This window comes from Zeus faber (genome assembly GCF_960531495.2).
Source record: "Zeus faber genome assembly, chromosome: 19".
In the NCBI taxonomy this organism is placed as follows: Eukaryota; Metazoa; Chordata; class Actinopteri; order Zeiformes; family Zeidae; genus Zeus; species Zeus faber.
Window position 1 is genome coordinate 1974966 of NC_137206.1, and position 19447 is coordinate 1994412.

Consider the following 19447-nt stretch of genomic DNA (forward strand, 5'->3'; position numbering starts at 1 on the left):
TCATCACTTTGCAGTCAGTGGCGTCTGCTGAAGAAGGCGAAAAACCCAAACTGTCAATGGTCATTTTTAGCCTTTTTCCAAGAACCTCACCCACCGCAATTGGGTTGCGGGGTGGCTGGGGGTCCATTAAGCAGGATTATTGCTAAATGAGAATCAGAATCCTTTCAGAATAAAAAAGCATCTCTGGTAACTCGAAATGTCACTGTGGCAGTTTGGTGGCACTCCAGGCATAGAGACGCAGACGACGGGGCTGAGAAAACATTTAAAAAAAAGGTTTATTGTGGAGAGGGGTCTTGATAGAACAACCCCGGAGCAGATGGACACATGTCATGACAAGGGCTCCTCTCCCGAGGGAGTGTGGGGATGGGGGTTTTACCTGTTGCTCGTTAGACCAACCAACGAGCAACAGGCGTACAGCCACACTGATCCCGGGCCCCGATCACCTAGAGCCAGGACAGGTGTGGCTGCTCAAACCACACCATCCCCACACCCCAGTCACCTCTCTTAATCTTTTAAATGAGTCAAGACTGAACTTTCACAATGCCTTTGGATGCCCCCGGGCCCCTCCATCACGCCCGCCGTTAATTCTCTCCCGGTTCCCTGTTGCTGTGCCGGGAGCCTACGGAGAGGCAGAACTCGATGCTCCCTCCCTGTTTGCCCTGCTAACACGCTCGCTCCGTCAGCCCGACACACAGCCGCTCCGACAAATTACAGCCCTCCGCCTTCATCCCGGCACAGTGCACGTGAGAACACAAGCAGACGGACAGATAAGCACTATGTGCACACACACGTGCGCTCAAGTCTCTCACTCAGACAGGCGTGCACACATTAGATTACAGTGGTTTCCAGCTCAATATTGTCGTTCAGTTCTCCAGTGTATAATATTCTCTGCTCTGGTCAACACTTGGACAGGATTGGCAATAAAAAAAATACAAAAATAAAAATAAATCATCAAATTGAGCTATTTTTCGGGGCTCTGGGTGGCGTTTGCGCGGTGCAAGGGTTGAAAATATATCATTTACCTGGCAACCCTGCACTTATAGCAGGGATACACCGAAAGACTTTCAAAGGACAGACGTCACAAATCCACAAAAATGGCTTTTTTCCCTCCCAGTGGTTGCACACACAGGAGGATTGTGCGGGACGCTGATCACAGGGGCAGGATCACGCATCTTAGGATTCCCTCAGTGCGCTGTCGGGGCCGAGCCGCAAGGCTTTAGGTGATCCCCAAAAAACCCGATGTGTTACGTGCGGAACGATAACAAGGGTTTCCGATCCTCCCAAAAGCCAACGACTGCCGGCGATGGGATCGCACTTTGAACGGCCCTCGAGACAAGAGATTTCTTGTGATTCTTCCCGTGAGATCTCGGAAAAATTTCTCAGGGACACGTAGCTGAAGGCCTTTGGTGTCAAACAGGCATTGGTGTAAATTAAGGTCCGTCTGGTTTGAGGTTGGACGGTCCACTTTTGTCCTCCTTATGAGAACAAACCTTTAATAAGCTCTGGTTAATACATTTCCCTGAGACTTCTTCACCCAAAATGCTGTTTTGATGTCTGAAAGCCATAAACTACAACGTTGCAGGAATGCCGCGACGAAAGCCGTAATCCCTGTCTCCAGAACTGTTCAAAGAATACGGAATATGAAAAGTAGCTTCGTCAGTCGTTTTCAGTTTTCCTTGTGTTGCTTCACGGATTCCGCCAAGGGTGAGGCGGCCCGCGAGAGCCTCCACCTCCCTCTGGTCAAACCATTTTCACTTCCTGGGACGGGGAGCAGGTTGGATGGAAGACGATTCTCACCAAATAACTGAGACCATACAAAGCCACTCCGGCAGACCACTGTTGACTGACTGATTACACTGCTCCATCCGCACGGAAGCGAGCGTCCGCGGGTGTCCTGCGGAGACGTTGGCGTTGGGGCGGAGTCGCGTTTCGTAAACGGCAATGTAGGAAAACCATCGGTGAGATCTCCACCAAAACATATGGATACGCAAATTGAAATCGGTTTTCGAACCTCACCCCCAAGTGGCGCCTCTATCCGCCACGTTTTTCTTTTTTCCGTTTGGACCCCGCCCCCCGGACGTTGGACAATTCAACCGATCGGCTTGTTTGATGCGTCGCTGGGATTTGGGCGGCAACGGTTCCTCTGCAACCGACGGTTACCCAGAAGCCCCTTGGCTGCGTCGCTCCGCCGAGACGTGTGCGTGTCGCTACACAGAGGCAGAATCCAGGCTTGACTGGGTTGTTTAAACCTGTTGGTTGCAGCATTGGGTCATTGTTTGTTGACGATTAGAGAACTTCACATAAGAGTTGGAGTTAGTGCCAGAGCCTGGAATACGCCTGGAATACGCCTGGAATACGCCTGGAATACGCCTGGAATACGCCTGGAATACGCCTGGAAGGCTCAAGAAAACAAGTCTCTGGAAGAGGTGGAAAGATAGCAGCTTTTTCCCCTTAAGTGGATTAACCCGCCAGCTTGACACGCTGTCCCCGTGCGGAATCTTAAGCATAAGGTTCCTCCGAATTAGACATTCCGAGCGGCGGCAACGAGCAAACCATCTTAAAAGGTGCAAAACATTTTAAATAAAACATGGTTTTACAGGATCTACAAGCCCCGTCTCCCTGCTCATATGCATGTTTATTACACATTCAAATGAACCTACTCACACGCTGTGTTCTGATCCCACGAAACAGCTGCGTGTGTGTGTGTGTGTGTGTGTGTGTGTGTGTGTGTAATCCAGTGGATCAGTACGTGTGTGTGCTTAATCTAGTGGGTCAGTGCATGTGCATGTGTGTTTGGGCCGTCGTGTGTGTGTGTAGTCGATCAGTGTGTGTGTGTGTGTGTGTGTGTCTGTATGCCTGTGTGTGTGTGTGTGTGTGTGTGTGTGTGTGTCTGTATGCCTGTGTGTGTGTGTGTGTGTGTAGTCGATCAGTGTGTGTGTGTGTGTGTGTCTGTATGCCTGTGTGTGTGTGTGTGTGTGTCTGTATGCCTGTGTGTGTGTGTGTGTGTGTGTGTCTGTATGCCTGTGTGTGTGTGTGTGTGTGTGTGTGTCTGTATGCCTGTGTGTGTGTGTGTGTGTGTGTGTGTGTGTCTGTATGCCTGTGTGTGTGTGTGTGTGTGTGTGTGTGTCTGTATGCCTGTGTGTGTGTGTGTGTGTGTGTGTGTCTGTATGCCTGTGTGTGTGTGTGTGTGTGTGTGTGTGTCTGTATGCCTGTGTGTGTGTGTGTGTGTGTGTGTCTGTATGCCTGTGTGTGTGTGTGTGTGTGTGTGTGTGTGTCTGTATGCCTGTGTGTGTGTGTGTGTGTGTGTGTGTGTGTGTGTGTGTGTGTGTCTGTATGCCTGTGTGTGTGTGTGTGTGTGTGTGTGTGTGTGTCTGTATGCCTGTGTGTGTGTGTGTGTGTGTGTGTCTGTATGCCTGTGTGTGTGTGTGTGTGTGTGTGTCTGTATGCCTGTGTGTGTGTGTGTGTGTGTGTGTCTGTATGCCTGTGTGTGTGTGTGTGTGTGTGTGTGTGTGTGTGAGCACTACATACAGTCTCTGGCGTACAGTTACTTAGTTGGGGGGAGTCTGGGCGCCATGTTTAATTCAGCAGCAGCAGCAGTGTCGGGTGTGCGGGTCCAGGCAGCCGGTCTGGGTGTGATGGAGGGTGTGATTGAGGGCGGAGCGCAGCAGACGCACAGCGGGGCCTTCTCATTGGTCCGCCGCACAAACACTCCAACGGCATCGTGACGACAGGCCCGGGAGACGCAGCCCGCCCCCGTAGACAACATCAGGCCCCCGAGGTTCTTCTCCTTCCAGAATGAAGAGGCCGGTTCAAACCAAACCATGCCCCCCTCTGTGCATCATGCCTCCGAGAGTTCTTTTGTCACCGTTGCGCTTCGGGATTTGTTTTCTCATCCCATCAACCTTTACCTCCAGGGGTACGGTGTCACGCCAGCAGCGCCCTGTGAAGGTCAAGATTCTGCAAAATTTCTACCCGGGCCACTGGTACGATGAAGCATCCCTCAGGAGAAGGTGCAGTGCTGGACTTTATTTAGTTTTTACTGTGAAACAGGCAGCACTGACAGACATGGGTGATGGCAAGTTGTGGAGATTAAATTCTAATTGATGTTGCTGATGTTTTTCAATCACTCCATTTTTCTTGGAAGGCGTCAACGTTCAAGCAGGACGAGACCACCAGCGCAACAAACCCTCCCCCCGGAATAAGATGTTAGCTCTCATGACAGGTTTTTGGGGGTTTTTTTTAGGTGTACGTCTTCTGCTCCGGAAGCTTGGCTGCTCTGGAATAGGTGGGCTCTGCAGTGTGACTAGACGTGCAAAACCGAATAAACCGTGGCCTCGGGAGCGTCTGAGCGAGGGAGTTGCTCGTAAATCACGGCCTGGCTGGCGTGTGTTTTATCTCCTTAGCTTGTGGCGGCGGTGGCTCCGTGGATTAGGGCACCGAGTGACTCGGTTAATGGATGACAACCGGCTGGGGAGCCGCGGGGCGGAGGACGGAGGGGGGAAGACGATTATAAAAACCCGGGCGGAGGCCGAGTTTAAAGGTTGTAGTGGTACCATTTGCCGCGCCCCGCCGCTGACTACCGGCAAGGATTTCACTATCGGCAGAACTCGTGTCCATCGAAAGGAGCCAGGGATTTTAAGCCGCTTAGAAACAGCCAATGCGAGGCATCAGAATCTCTGAAAAGGATGTGGTACTGAGGGGAGAGCGGCAGCAGTGGCCATGGAAGAGCGTGGACGTGATTCCCGCGATTTAGGACAAAAAATGAGTTTTTCCTTGAGCAACAGCCTCGTTCGCATCTTGTGGTTATTTGAAATATCCATCCATACGTCTTCTGTGGACAAAAGCGCTGAAAACAGCACGGATACAACCTTTAAACTATGGATGATCCAAGGCTCTGAGACCCGTGCGGTGAGTTTGGGATGAGGCGGAGGCCGGTTCAGTGAGCTTCCGGATCACATTTGGAATCTGGGATCAATATCGGAGATGGTTGGACCGAGGCCACGTCAACGCCGCGTGCATTCTCTGCTTTCTCCATTCGGTTGTTCAGCTCCTTTCTACTCCTCTGTCTCTCCGCTCTTTTGGTTGTTGTTTTTTTTCACCTCACCTCATCACCCGCTTCCTTTTTCCATTCCCCTCCTGCAAATGGGAGGCAGGTTTCCATAGTTACGGAGGGAACAGCACGGCTTAATGACAGCCACCGCACGGAGGTCACGTGGGAGGCGGTGCGGGCGCCGTTCCTCACCGTGTCCGGTCGGAGACGGCGAGTGGAGGAAAGACACCTCCAGAGTGATGTTATCTGGTGTCTACTCTACCTCTACTCTACTCTACTCTACCTCTACTCTATCCTCGCACACGCAGTCATCACATCCATGTGTCTCACTCCTTTTTTTTGTCTATTTCACATTTTCTTGACATAATGACTCACTATTATTCACCTGTTGGCTCCTGACTCCGTCGTCACTTTGTCTGTGGACTGGAGGCCAGGGATCAGCTGGTGGCGTGTGCTCTAATATGTTCTCATTAGCCGTGTTCAGTAAGGGATGGCTGCCAGGGCGCAGGAGAAGCGGGGAATCAATTAGTTCCTGCAGGTTGCCGCCCTCTCTGACTTTCTCACTGTCTGCCGAAACGTAATAAGGGCAATATTCCCCGCTGACAACTGGTAATGACTTGTCACTACAACAGCTCCTTACGGGACGCGGCGCGACAGCGAATATCCCAGAACTCCTCCGACAATTTCAGCTGGTGAAGAATTTTGAGGCTCTGAGGCTGTCACGCACAGCACGTCGCAGACACCAGGACAATTCACCGTGCTTTACATAAGGCACCAAAGGAACATACAATAAATGATAACATTTCAGACAGTTTGAGGTCAGCAATATATTTAGCGGTAAATTTTATATTTGTGTGTGTGTGTATATATATATATATATATATATATATATATATATATATATATAATACTTTCTCTGTTGGCCGTCTGGAAATCATGTCCGTCGCATACACATCAAAATGTTGGAAGATGTTCTGGGAAACAACAGGTGGTGTAAATTTAAAGCACTCATGAGAAGGAGTACAGTTACAAGACACCATAGGTGGATATTTATATATATATATATATATATATATATATCTTTTATAAAACCTGACGTACCTCGGGAATAAACACCTTGTTTCGATGTTGACATTTCTGCTGTCTGTTTCCTGAACCGCTCCCCTGCGCTGATTGGCTGTTCCAGGTCCTCTGTGATTTGACTGATTTAACATTCACTGCAGGGGGACCTTTAACACCGAGGGAGGATTCACATCCTCCCTGAACCTGAAACATCTTCCTAATCTCGTCTGTCACCTTCCTTAGACAAACTCACACACTGGAACACGCCAGCGCTTATTGGGGTTAATAAAACAATTTAGTCAGAGTCAGAGCGTGGCCAACTAGCAGTGCAGCTGATTAAAACCCAGCGGGATAATGACGACAGGAAACAGCTTCTCCTGGTACCAGAGAGCTGCTGACTGGATATTCTAGGCATGGAAGAAGGATTGACTTGCTGCAGACACACACACACACACACACACACACACACACACACACACACCTGAATCTATTCCACGAGTTTACAGTCGCTTTGCAGTGGAATTTCCCTTGAAAAGCATCCCACCGGGGTGTTGTGTGTCTGATGTGGCCCTTGCGCTCTCTCTCTCTCTCTCTCTCTCTCTCTCTCTCTCTCTCTCTCTCTCTCTCTCTCTCTCTCCAGGTGTTCTAGCGTTCCTCGCGCTGCCAGTAGGACTGGTGTCATCGGCACAGGAGCTGAGCCTGAGCCGCCCCTCTCGGGTCTCCCTCTCCATGGCAACCGCCTCCCACCCTGGTTTGCTGCCCGGCTGGCCTCAGGAAGGCTCCAGCAGCGGGGAGACTTCGGATGCTGTCACCCCGCGGCGGCTTCACGTCACCCAGCCCCGCCGCGCCGTGGCTCCGGCCCACAACGCCCCGCTCTACCACGAGAGGCTCCCGGCTACGGTCACTCTGATTGCTGTGAGCTCTGCCGGCACCAAGGCAGGTCATGTGACGCCCAGCCCTGTGAGCGCCGAGCTCGTCAACAAGGGACACGTGGACAACTTGCTCAGGGTACACGCAGCCCAAAGCCCGGACACCGCACTGACCCAGGCCAGTGGTCCTGGGTCTCCCAGCCTGCCTGTCCCGCAGAAAGAGCTGGGACTGGGTCTGAATTCCCCGGCCTCAGAGAGAGGAGACATACTGGGACCCGTGCCCGGCGCCCCGCTGCTCCCCACTCGCCACGCCGAGCCTCAGGGGCTCAGAGTGGAGAAACCCACCGATCCCAGTCAACGCTCTGTTGCAGAGCGCCGGCCTGCCTTGCCGAACTCCTCCTCCTCGTCAGCGCACAGGGAGCACGCTCAGAAGGCCCCCGACCCGGCCCCGCCTCACTCCATCACCGTGAGGGAGGTGCACCCCAAACTCAACGAGCCCCCCACCATGGAGCTGGTGGTGGAGCTGGGGGTGGAGTCCGTCCCCCCGGTGGACGACCCGCTCGGCAAAACCCCCTCCCCCGCCCCTCCATCCACCCCTCCATCCGCCCCTCCCCCGGCGCTCCCCTTGGGGCCCACCCCCGACACACAACCCAACGCCACAGTCACCGCAACTAACACCACTGTCTCCAATGACACCATCCTGGAGGAGCGCGGAGGCGATGCGCTCTTCCCGGGTCCACCTCAGAGTAACGGCACGGAACACGGTCTGGGGAACGCCACATGGGACGGAGAGCCGCTCGCCGACAACAGCTCTGCCGCAGAGACCCCGTCCCAGGGGAACGGCTCGTCCGCCGCCGAGCCCCCTTCCACGGCCAGCGGAAAATTCCTGAACAGGCTGGTTCCCGCCACCACCGCCCGCGACCCCTGGGGGGCCGGGGGGAACAGCTCGGGCCCCACGCTGGACTCCCCCCTGTCTCGCGCCACCATCTGCCTCAGCAGGATGGACGTGGTGTGGATCGTGCTGGCCATCAGCGTGCCCGTGTCCTCCTGCTGTGAGTAGATGATTGTCTGAACCGTCTGAGAAGCACAACGACATTCAGATTAAAGTGACGTAACTTTCTGTTTCACCTGCCCTTCCTCTCCTGCTGTCACAACAGTAACATTCATAATGACCTTCTGTCATACAAATACTTTTTACGTTAATTTTCCGACACTATCACAGTATAAGCCTGTAAAAATAAAACATTTATTGGCATTGAACGTTGGAACATAAATAAAATTGGTATGACGGTTAATCTGACTCCATCCAACGCACATTCTGTTTGCTGCCACATTTCTCACATTGGCTTGAAATTCTCTTGACATTTCGATGAAAACATATAATAACAAAATCTAAAGATTTTGCAAAATGATTGCAGTCAGGCGTAATCAGATTATTGTAATTTGGTTTGCAATCAGATTACATCATAATTGCGGCAGCTTCAATCCAATCGTTTCACCGCCAAAGACGGGAAAAACGATGTGTAATTACCACTTTCAGCTACAGGAGCACTTTTCTAAAGTTGCAAAGTCCAGGCTGAGGAAGCAGGTGCCACCGCGCAGACTGCAGATTGAAGGGCGTGGTCAGGGACCGGCTGAGCCCCCAGCTTGTCTCGGGAGGAGACGTCCATGAGGAAAACCTTTCCCGCCGTCTCACCCTCTCAATGCATTGTGGGATACTATTACCAGCCCAAGTCCGGCTCGTGCCACACGTAAACGTCTCTGCGGAGCTTAGCAGCGTAGGGGGGTTCTGGGTAACCGTAGATCGCAGGGGCTTGCAGGGGAGCCGACTCCCACACCTCCCAAATCTCTCCCTAACGCATCAAACACGCCGATTGGTCGAATAGTTCGACTTCCTGTCGGGAGGGGGGTCGACACGGATAAGAAAGCGTAGCAGATAGAAGCTTGAGTCCCGGGTGAGGTTCAAGGCACATTTCTCTTTGCATTCCCATGTTTTTGAGTTCTCGCTGTTTGCGGCGCGGCCCTAACCCTGGCGCTGCCCTCGGCTCTAGCTGTGCTGCTGACCGTGTGCTGCATGAGGAGGAAGAAGAAGTCGTCGAGCCAGGAGAACAACCTGAGCTACTGGAACAACGCCATCACCATGGACTACTTCAGTAGACACGCTGTGGAGCTGCCCAGGGAGATCCACACCCTGGAGAGCGAGGTACTGACGCACGTTGAAACCAGGTGAAACTGCTCCTGTCGAGTCTGTCAGGTGTGTTGCAGTGCCACCTGCTGCTCGCTCTGCACTGCCACAGCACTTGTCATTAAACTATTCAACTGCACCGTCGCCTCCCTCCCTCCCTCCCCCCTCCCTCCCCCCTGCCTCCCCCCTGCCTCCCCTCATCTGGGTTCTGTTTCTGTCTGTGTGTTTATTGTCTTCCTTCGCTCCGTCGTCCACGCTGTCAGGATGCTCCCGCTGAGGTTGGATGGTGTTTAGGACGCTCCTGGTGACACCAAGGTGGTTGGTTCCGCTGTCGTAGTTGTCAATCAAATACTAAGACAATGAGGCTGCACCGGACTCCACAGTAATAAAAAAAACCCGCGTTACGACTCTGACTTGACGGGTTTGAGTGTTTTCCGCCGATCCCCTTTGTTTTCTATTCACACCTCTCTGTAGTGCTGTCTCACTGCTGACTCACCTCCATCCATTCCCTCCCTCCCTCCCTCCCTCCCTCCATCCCTCCATCCCTCCCTCCATCCCTCCATCCCTCCATCCCGTCCTCCTGAGTCATCCCTCCTCCCTCTGTTTTCTCGGGAGCTGCTTCTGATTCTCCTTCTCCTTCTCTGTCCGTTTTCATGGGGCGTCGTCAGAAATCCTATTTTAATTCATCCTTTAATTCATGGCTGAAACCAGGATGAGACAGAAAACAGCTGTTTTCCGCTCCACCACCCTCCCCCCCTCCATCACCCGTAGAGGGACGTAGTCGCTCTCACAGTACTTACAAACACATTTGTGTGTTTGCTGCAGTAACCTACGTTGTCACTGCTGCAAATTTTTAAGTGTGTGTGTGTGTGTGTGTGTGTGTGTGTGTGTGTGTGTGTGTGTGTGTGTGTGTGTCTGTGTGTGTGTGTCTGCTTTCAGGAACAGGACTCATGTCTGCCCCCTAATGGCGACTACACGGGCAGCAGCGTGGTGCTGGTGAACCCGTTCTGCCAGGAGACACTGTTCATCAACAGAGACAAAGCCTCCGACATCTAGCGAGGACACGAAAGCTTTCTCCTTTTAGTCGCCTGCTGTTGTTGTGGATTATATATATATATGTGTGTGTGTGTGTGTGTGTGTGTGTGTGTGTGTGTGTGTGTGTGTGTGTGTGTGTGTGTGTGTGTGTGTGTGTGTGTGTGTTTATATATATATATATATATATATGTGTATGTATATATATGTGTGTATATATATGTATATGTATATATATATATATATATATATATATACATATATATATATATATATATATAGGTGGTAAATATTTACAGATACAACTTTATACTGTATATTCAAATCACAATGAGCCGAGAGGAGAAGAACAAAGTCAGACACTATTTGCTATGAGAATGCGCCTGCATATTTTTCTGATGTAAATTTTCTACAAAAGCTTAATTGTGATAAAGGTTTTTATGTCTTTATAAAATATACAAGAGTATATGTGGTTTGCTTTGGTACAGCGCCTTAGCGGTCAGTGCACTGTGGGCGTTGCCACTTGAAGTCTGTTTTGGAGAAGATGCTGTACATGCATTTTTCTGTTTTCCTTTTTATTTTTTTTGTCCCTAAATAATCAAATCCCAAATTCCCAAGCCTGCTGGACCCCAACTCTATGCTGACTTATGTCGCCGGAGCGGTTTCAAAATACTCTAAAATCTGATTGTACACGCGCACACACACGCACCACACACACACACACACACACACACACACCACGCTTACACAACACACACACATCACACACACACACACCACCCTTACACAACAAACACACACACACACACACCATCCATCCATCAATCCGTCACCAGCTTCTCCACAGAGGGACCATGGACCATATAAACATATAAACGTCTTAATTCATAATGTCGAGTTCTCTCTGTGTCAAGTGCGTGTGTCTATTTGTGTGTCTGTCTCTGTGTGAAATCCTGTTTGACGTTTGTGTGCGTGTGAGCGTGTGTGTGTGTGTGTGTGTGTGTGCGTGTGCGTGTGTGTGTGTGTGTGTGTGTGTGTGTGTGTGTGACGGTCTCAGAGCGTCTCCTGGACTGGTGGACGTGGTGACACTTCAGAGAACTGGTCTCTCAATAGAAGAAAACAGCGTTTGGACCACCCCCAGTGACTTTTCTCATTCCACAAGTACAGTGTTTCTGTCATTACAACAAACACATCCTGAATGACTTTGATTTAAGTGTTTCACCAGCTTTATGTAAACGGTCATAAATAAATACTCTGAAGCCAATTAAGACAAAATCTGCTGAATATTTACTGTGAGCCCACGATGAATGTGGTTTTATCAGAAAGTGAACCTTTGAACGGCCTCTATGGATCTGTGCTCCTCCTGTCATGGTTTTACTTTGCTGCGTTGTAAATCAATTATCAGTACTGTCTCTCTCTGTCATTGCTAAAGAGGAAAAAAAATATTGATTTGAAGTTATGAAACAATCATCCTTGTTCAACTTGTGGATATCTACTATTATCAGATATTCCGATTCCGGCTTGTGACTTTGATAGCTTGAAGTTAATATTTCACAAAATGTTGAATGACGAGCTGGAGCAGTGTTCAATGTCATGTATTTTTTGTACTAAAGCATACACTGTACTTTTTACTGTTGAGCAATAAAAGTGGAAAAAAAAGTTTTTTGTGTCCGATGTATGATATTCAAAATTAAATCGAATGCAGACTGAATCTGAAAAATTCTAAATAAATGAGTCTATTGAGTAATGGTGCTGACAAGCAGGAGGCCCCTGTGGAAAATAAATTTGAGGAATTCGACGAAGGCTCCATAACAAGGTCTGGCTGACCACAGCAAAACTGTTGATTCGGTGCTCGAATGTTCCCTTTGTTCACGTTGGCTTCATCTGCTCAGTGGATACACCCTGTTGGGTTGAAAATCTGACGTTCATTCTTGACGTCGTCACAAACCTGCCAGTTGGAAAAAAATCTCCCGCTAATGAACTGGGATATAGAGAAACATTTAAAAAAGTAAAAGTTTAATCTCATAGAATTTCCATTTCTGAAGAGGCTGCACATCCTGTTGAAATATTGCCATATCATTTAAACATAACCTCTCTAGAGATATTCTGAATGAAGCTCTTAACTTCTGGAGTGATGCAGCTCAGAAGCCGATCAGAGTAAATGAACGTCCCCCAGGGCCACACAACGGGAGAAATCTACCAAAACAATACAGTTCTGAAGTCAAACACAACAACAATAACAACACGTCATTGAAAACGCCGTTCTTTTTATTTCATTTTGTTATGTTATTATGTACAAATTGTCAAAGGGACTACATATACACTGTAGACAAGTAAATCAAAAAAAATACATACATTGTGTAGAAAATGGTGATCTGACCAATAAATGCAAATAAGTTAAATAATGCATCTGAGATTTAAAAAAATATATTGAATTAGGTCAATGAAGTAAACAATTTTGTATTTTCTTCATTTTACAAATATTAAGGAATAAACATAAATATAGAGTGTTATATGGGGTGTTGTGTTTCTACAGTATTTCCTCATTTATGAGTAAAGAATTGAATCAATAAAATCATTATATTCATCAAAGAATCTACATTTTTGTTCTCCTTGAAGACACCTACTCTTGCTGAGTGATGAGGTAATAAATACATTTGAAATCAAACCACTCCTGCACATAATGCAAAGAAAATATGCTCAACTGTTTCAGTGTCTTTATGGGAAATATTATTCATATCTGTACTCTCTCTCTGTATATTTGAACAGTAGTTGAACAGTGTTGTTCAAATATACAACCACATTCAACAGTATTTTTAAAATCGATATTCAATATACTGTATATAATCTATGTATTATTATTATTATTATTAATAAGAAGAATAATAATAATAATAACAATAATAATAATAATAAGTAAATAATAATAATAATAATAATAATAATAAGTAAATAATAATAATAATAATAATAATAAGTTAAAAAAAAATTAATAATAATAAGTAAATAATAATAATAAGTAAATAATAATAATAATTATAATAATAATAAGTAAATAATAATCATAATAATAATAATAATAATAATAATAATAAGTAAATAATAATAATAATAATAATAACTAAATAATAATAATAATAATAATAATAATAAGTAAATAATAATAATAATAATAAGTAAATAATAATAATAATAATAAGTAAATAATAATAAGTAAATAATAATAATAATAATAATAATAATAATAATAATAATAAGTAAATAATAATAATAATAATAATAATAAGTAAATAATAATAAGTAAATAATAATAATAATAATAATAATAATAATAAGTAAATAAGTAAATAATAATAATAATAATAAGTAAATAATAATAATAATAATAATAATAAGTAAATAATAATAATAATAATAATAACAATAATAATAATAATAATAATAAATAAATAATAATAATAATAATAACAATAACAATAATAATAATAATAATAATAACAATAACAATAATAATAATAATAATAAGTAAATAATAATAATAATAATAATAATAATAATAACAATAATAATAATAATAATAATTATTATAATAACAATAATAATAATAAGTAAATAATAATAATAATAATAATAATAATAACAATAATAATAATAATAATAAGTAAATAATAATAATAATAATAATAAGTAAATAATAATAATAATAATAATAATAATAATAATAATAATAATAACAATAATAACAATAACAATAATAATAACCATAACAATAATAATAATAATAATAAGTAAATAATAATAATAATGATAATAATAACAAAAATAATAATAATAATAATAATAATAATAATAATAATAATAATAATAATAATAATAATAATAATAATCTTGATAGAAAACGTTTCAGTCAGCCTTCGTTGTTCATTTTGCGGTATCTGATTGGACGGCGTGCGCCTCCATTCTGCACACGTCACATCCGTCAGTGGAGGCACTACTTCCGGGTCACGGTGCAGATTTGTCGGGCAGCCTCCGTGTCGCATGGTCCGCTAGCCAGTCGGCCCGCTAGCTAGCTGCTGTTACCGGTCTGGACGAGAGGAGCGCGGCGGACACGTTTTCACTCGAGCTCCAGCGGGACGAAGTGCTCCGAAAAGCCGCGGCTGCCCCACTTCCGGTCGGTTTCAGCGCCTGTCCCCACTTTGCCTTCGCTACGGTTAGCTTGCTAGCTAGCGGTGCCTGTTTGAAAATGGCGGACGTGACAGAGAAGAGCCTGGACGACTTCTTCGCCAAGCGGGACAAAAAGAAGAAGAAAGAGAAGGGGAAGGCCAGAGAGGCCCCCGCGGCCGCGGCGCCGGCGGCGGTCATCCTAAAAAAGACCAAGAAAGAGAAGGAGAAGTCGGCGAAGAGCGAGAATCCGGACGCGCCGGTCGAGAAGGTGAGAGAACCGTTCTGTGGCGTGAGACGGCGGGCTGCGCGGGGTGAGACGGCGGGCTGGGTGGGGTGAGACCGCCGCCCGGTGGAATGACGTGAAGTCTCCGCGGGGGAGCCGGCCCCTGCGCGCGGGATAACAGTGTGATCTACTGGAATCCCCGGTTGAAAAATGTCCAGTCGGGCGGGTCGCCCCGGTGTGCGGGGCCCGCACGCCGCCCGGCGTGGGGGGAGCTGTCATGTCTCCCTCTGATCCGCGGCGTCGGTTTCTTGCTAGGCCGCGCCGCCATTGTCCCGTGTTTCCACCGTTGACAGCGTTCGTGGATTTCAGCGCGTTGGGGAGGTACCGTTATACAACCTGTACCCGGGGCGGGAGGGCTCCCCCTGCCTTGAAACTCCGCCGGCATTGATGATGTGTCACCCTCCAATAGGAGTGAAACAGGGCGTGCTCCAGCTGTTCTCACACATTAACCTCGATATCAAGTTCCCTTTCTATTGCAGATAGGAGTCTTGTTTTTCTTTTTCGGTCGGTCACAAACTACCACTCAAAGTATTGTATAAGCCATTGTATCTTGACTGACACTGCGTGCGCAGAAAGAGAATTAACCCTAATCTGCTTGCCGCAAGCAGGACGAGGAATGGAAAGAGTTCGAGCAGAGAGAAGTTGACTACAGCGGACTTCGGCTTCAGGCTTTGCAAATCAGGTAAAATTAAAAAGTACAAACACCTGGCGGCGGTGGTCACGCCTGCGTCAGGGAAACGTTCTCAGTCCGACTGTCTGCTTGCAGCGACGAGAAGGACGAAGAGGAGTACGAGAAGGAGGAAGTCGTCGGCGAAGATGGAGAGATCGTTCTGGTCAGCGGAGACAAGGTGTCCGGGCCGTGGAACAAGTCCGGAGCCCCGCCTCCACCCGCTCCGCCCGTGGGTCAGTCCTCCTCCCCCTCCTCCTCCTGCATGCGTTCCAGTCTGTTCCCCAACCTATAAGTCATGCCATATTACGTTCTCGGCTCCGTTTAACCGTGTGCTCTCTACAGAGGAAGAGGAAGTGCCCGAGGCCAAACCCAGCGGAGTGTACCGGCCCCCCGGGGCCCGGCTGACCACCACGAAACGAGGCACCTCCCAGAACCCCCCTGAGATCTTCAATGACGCACAGTTCCCCTCTTTGCTTGCTACTGCCAAGCATGTGGAGACGCGCAAGTAAGTAGAGTGTCAGCAGAACTGTTTCTGGTTCAAGATAAATTATATCACATTATCTGTTTGTAATTGTTTTTAATCCACCATCTTAATACCAGGCTCTGGATGTTTCTTTCTTTGTTTTTAAAATGACCAAAGGACTGATAATTGACATTTTATCTGAATTTTCAAATGAAATTGGCACCATAAAAAGAATGCCATCCAATTTCGCCCTTTCATCCTAAAATCGCTGTTCAATTTGCGTTGTCCATCCTTCATCCAGTTGCTGCTGTCTTGATTGTAATGTCTAGTTTTACAAAACATGGTGGTGGTGTTTAAACCAATTCTTGTATATGCTCAAACGTGCCCATCCACCGCATTGTATGAATTTGGGAATTTATCAAGAACTTTTATGCCCACTATCAGGTTAATGAACTGTCTTTCTAGTTTTTATTTCACTGTCTATGAGAGAAACTGGGTCGTAGCTTTAATGATGCCCTGGCTGATATTTTGGTAAATCATGTGGAGAGGCCTTGTTATGAAGTGCCCTCTATGAATAAATATGAACTTGGACCTTTCATCGCTCGATCCTGCTTCATCTGCAGGGTTGAAAAGACTCTGTGGTACGGCCATCGGAAATTGGTTTAGTATCAGGCTGATTTGAGGTTTTCAGAGAACAGAATTTCCCGATACAAGAGCCCTTTTAATTAGATGACATGTCATTTGATGTCTCCAAACAAGAGATGCATTATGTCACTGTGTTCTGAGCCCAAAGAATCGGCCAAAGGAAAGACGGACTCGGTGAAGGCCAGAATGGTATTTTAGGATTCGGTCTACAGGTTTCCTTCATAGTCCTGGAAGTTTAAAATCTGCTTCTTTCGCTTCTCACTGGATTAAATTTTACATTTTTGTGTCCTCCCCTTGGTTGTTTGTATTTGTTTCCTGGTGCGAACCCTGCATTTTGGGGCGCCGCTGACTCTCAGTTTTCCCTCCCCCAAGGGACAGGGAGATGGAGAAGACCTTCGAGGTGGTGAAGCATAAAACCCGTGGGCGAGAGGAAGGCGGCGGCGCCTCCATGCAGCACTTGCAGCTTGACAACCAGTATGCCATCTTGGGAGATAAGTAGATCCTGCCCCCCTCCCCCCCCGCACCCCTGCCCCTCCCCCCAAAGGAAGGTGGACTCCAGCCGTGTGAACTTCAGTCCTGACCGGGCTTGTGCTGCCAACATCACCACAGTAACACACACACACACACGCGCACACAAACACACACACACACACACACACACACACACACAGATTCACTCCCGTCATGTAGATAACCTACACACACACACTCTATCCGCACACAGCACTTGGTTGGCAACACTGACGGCTGCATCCGAAGGGGCTCGTTGCAACGGGGAAACAACAGAAAAACAGAATTGGCAAAACTTAGGTGACACGCCCGCACGATGCGACAAATGACGACAACAACACGTCCGTCGCCCGTGGACGGAACTTCGAGCGGCGGGCGTCGGCTCCAACGAAACCACAGGCCACGCCTGGCGGCTCATGTCCAGATGATTTTACGAACTTCTGTTTAAATATATATATTTTTTGCGAGATCGTTATGACCCAATCACATGTTGGTATTTTGGGCGGGTGTTAGGTGGTTTTTTTTTTGGTTTGTTTTTTTTTGGTTTGGTTTGGACACAAGGCGGCGGATTCCAAGCAGCTATGCTGTGACGAACACGTGAACTCAACTTTTTTTCGCCGTGCTGGTGGAGCGGGCCTCAACACCGGCCCAGCCCCTGCGTACAAGATGGCCGACCAGACCCTTTCATTTAGAAACTTGAAGTTAGCTTTCTTTTTCCTTCATTATGAGACTGTAAAGATCTATAGAGACAAGGACTTTAAGGGTGTGGTCCTCATTAAGGAGTACTATTCAACAAAAAATAAAAAGTGGCCTTACTGTGGGAGAACGGCTCAGTCATCTGGAGTGAAACGTGCCGCCACGTGGGCCGGTGCCTGCCTCTGGACCTCACCACTCGGACGAATGGAGGGGGGGGGGGGGGGGGTTCTGTTCGGGAACGTGCTGTTGTAGTTTTTCCGGAGCTACTAACTGTTCTTTACATCCGCTGTTTGCTTTCGCTACTTTAAGTTCAGTCGGTTGCTTAGACGTCAGGAGGCAGAATTAAAGGCCATGTTTCTCATCTGAATTCAGATCTCGTGTTAGAATTCACTTAAAGTCAGCCATTTTGAAACATTCTGGAACTGTATTGTCTGTTTTTATCTGCTTTGAAATGATTTTGTTGTGGTTAAACGCCAGAGTCTCCGATGTTACAAAGTCCAAAAAAAAATGAAAGAAAATGTCAAGTCCACGCGAAGAAAGCGGGTTCGCTTCAAGCCGCTCGTGTTAAGTTCGCAAACTGGAATTCCTACTTTCAGAGCTTTGTTTTTTTTCCCCCGACAGTCCTGAAGTTTCTGCAAAGTGGGTTTTCTCAGTTTTAAGGATCCACTTCCTGCCGTGGCTTTACCCTCAAGGCAAGCGACTTTTTTTTTTTTTCTTCTCTCGATCTCTCTCCTCAAGTCGTCAGAACAGATGAACCGCACGGAGGTTCTGTTTCAGAAAAGAACCTTCACGCCCTGAGTCCACCGCTCGCTCGACCCGGGCGCGGCTCGACCAGCTCCCGCCGCAGACGGGGGGGGTGTTAAACCTGACTTTTACTTTTGTGGGGTCGGGGAGAACCGGATCGGGGTCTGCGACGTGTCAGCGCCATCCATTCACACCCCCCCACACACACACAAAAAAAACAAACTTGATGCCCAAACACTGGGTGAACGTGGTCAACATTGTCTACACAAAAAAATAAAGTGATCATTGTGAGCGACGTCTGGTCTTAATTTGTTTCAGGATTCAGCCTCAGTCAGTGAGAATCAGATTTTATTGTTTTGTTTATTTCCACTTCACAGGCAGGACTCTGTTCTCTTGACGCCATTTTGCCGCTGGTTTTGACCGTGGTCGGAGCTACGGTCAGTCCTGGTGTCGGGTGATGGTCGGATTCCGGATTAAGTCTCCTGTGTTTAGAAGAGAACCAAGACGATGATTTATTATATATTATTATCCAAAAAGAGCAAGTGTTGTGTTATGGTGTGAAACCCAAGCATAGAAGGTGGAAAGGACCGCTGTGTAAATATCAAACAATGTTTCCTACGAGATAAAAACAAGTTTGGGATTTAAAATTAGGTACAGATACCACTTTACCGCATGTACCGTTGACCTGGTGGTGGGTGGTTCCTCTGGTGGTGGTGTGTCAAACTTACCCCCACCTTCTAGAAAGTGGAAGGAGGAGAATTTTGGCTAAAAAGAAAAAAATAAACAAAACATAGATATTTAAATAGTTTCAAGTTCATGGTTTCATGTTTCTATGACTGTATCGTGACTCGCTCCCGCTGACGTCAGACTTGCATAACTCCTGTGTCCAGTGTTGGGTCAGTAACCGGGAGGTTTAGAGAACAATTGCGCAATGTTCCCCTGCGCGGTCACTAACCGTTTTTGATTTTGTGACCCTCGGTGCGCTGTCCTGGGGCCCCTAAACACCAAGGACATCACCATTATTACAAATACACAGTAGGACTTGTATATTTTATTTTATTCTTTGACGACAAC

The 19447-nt window shown here is 47.0% G+C and overlaps 2 protein-coding genes across 5 annotated transcripts in view; both read left to right on the forward strand.

The window, feature by feature from the left end:
* tmem108 (transmembrane protein 108) overlaps positions 1-11009 on the forward strand; it is a 58671-nt gene extending 47662 nt beyond the window's left edge. For 2 of the 3 annotated variants that reach the window (XM_080019995.1, XM_080019993.1), the window contains exons 3-5: positions 6753-8033; positions 9033-9184; positions 10106-11009. In XM_080019995.1, coding sequence (XP_079876121.1) covers positions 6753-8033; positions 9033-9184; positions 10106-10222 — 1550 coding nt within the window. In that variant the 3' untranslated portion in view covers positions 10223-11009. The remainder of the gene's footprint in view (positions 1-6752; positions 8034-9032; positions 9185-10105) is intronic. The other variant, XM_080019994.1, reaches the window with a different exon arrangement.
* A 3215-nt stretch (positions 11010-14224) lies between these two features.
* On the forward strand, positions 14225-19095 carry cdv3 (carnitine deficiency-associated gene expressed in ventricle 3). 2 transcript variants are annotated; one of them, XM_080020238.1, is made up of 6 exons: positions 14225-14630; positions 15254-15327; positions 15412-15548; positions 15658-15820; positions 16796-16918; positions 18755-19095. In XM_080020238.1, the coding sequence occupies exons 1-6, from the start codon at positions 14442-14444 to the stop codon at positions 18768-18770; spliced, it is 702 nt and encodes a 233-aa protein (XP_079876364.1). In that variant the 5' UTR covers positions 14225-14441; the 3' UTR covers positions 18771-19095. The 2 variants fall into 2 exon arrangements, with proteins under 2 accessions (XP_079876364.1, XP_079876365.1); XM_080020239.1 differs by lacking the exon at positions 18755-19095 and having other exon boundaries at positions 16796-18664.
* The last annotated feature ends 352 nt before the right edge of the window (positions 19096-19447 follow it).

Bases quoted from the DNA above. Each gene is read 5' to 3' on its own strand.
- cdv3 (XM_080020238.1), top strand. From the start codon at position 14,442: ATGGCGGACGTGACAGAGAAGAGCCTGGACGACTTCTTCGCCAAGCGG. The intron at 14,631-15,253 runs GTGAGAGAACCG...TGCCGCAAGCAG, and splicing joins CGGACGCGCCGGTCGAGAAG to GACGAGGAATGGAAAGAGTT. The intron at 15,549-15,657 runs GTCAGTCCTCCT...TGCTCTCTACAG, and splicing joins TCCACCCGCTCCGCCCGTGG to AGGAAGAGGAAGTGCCCGAG.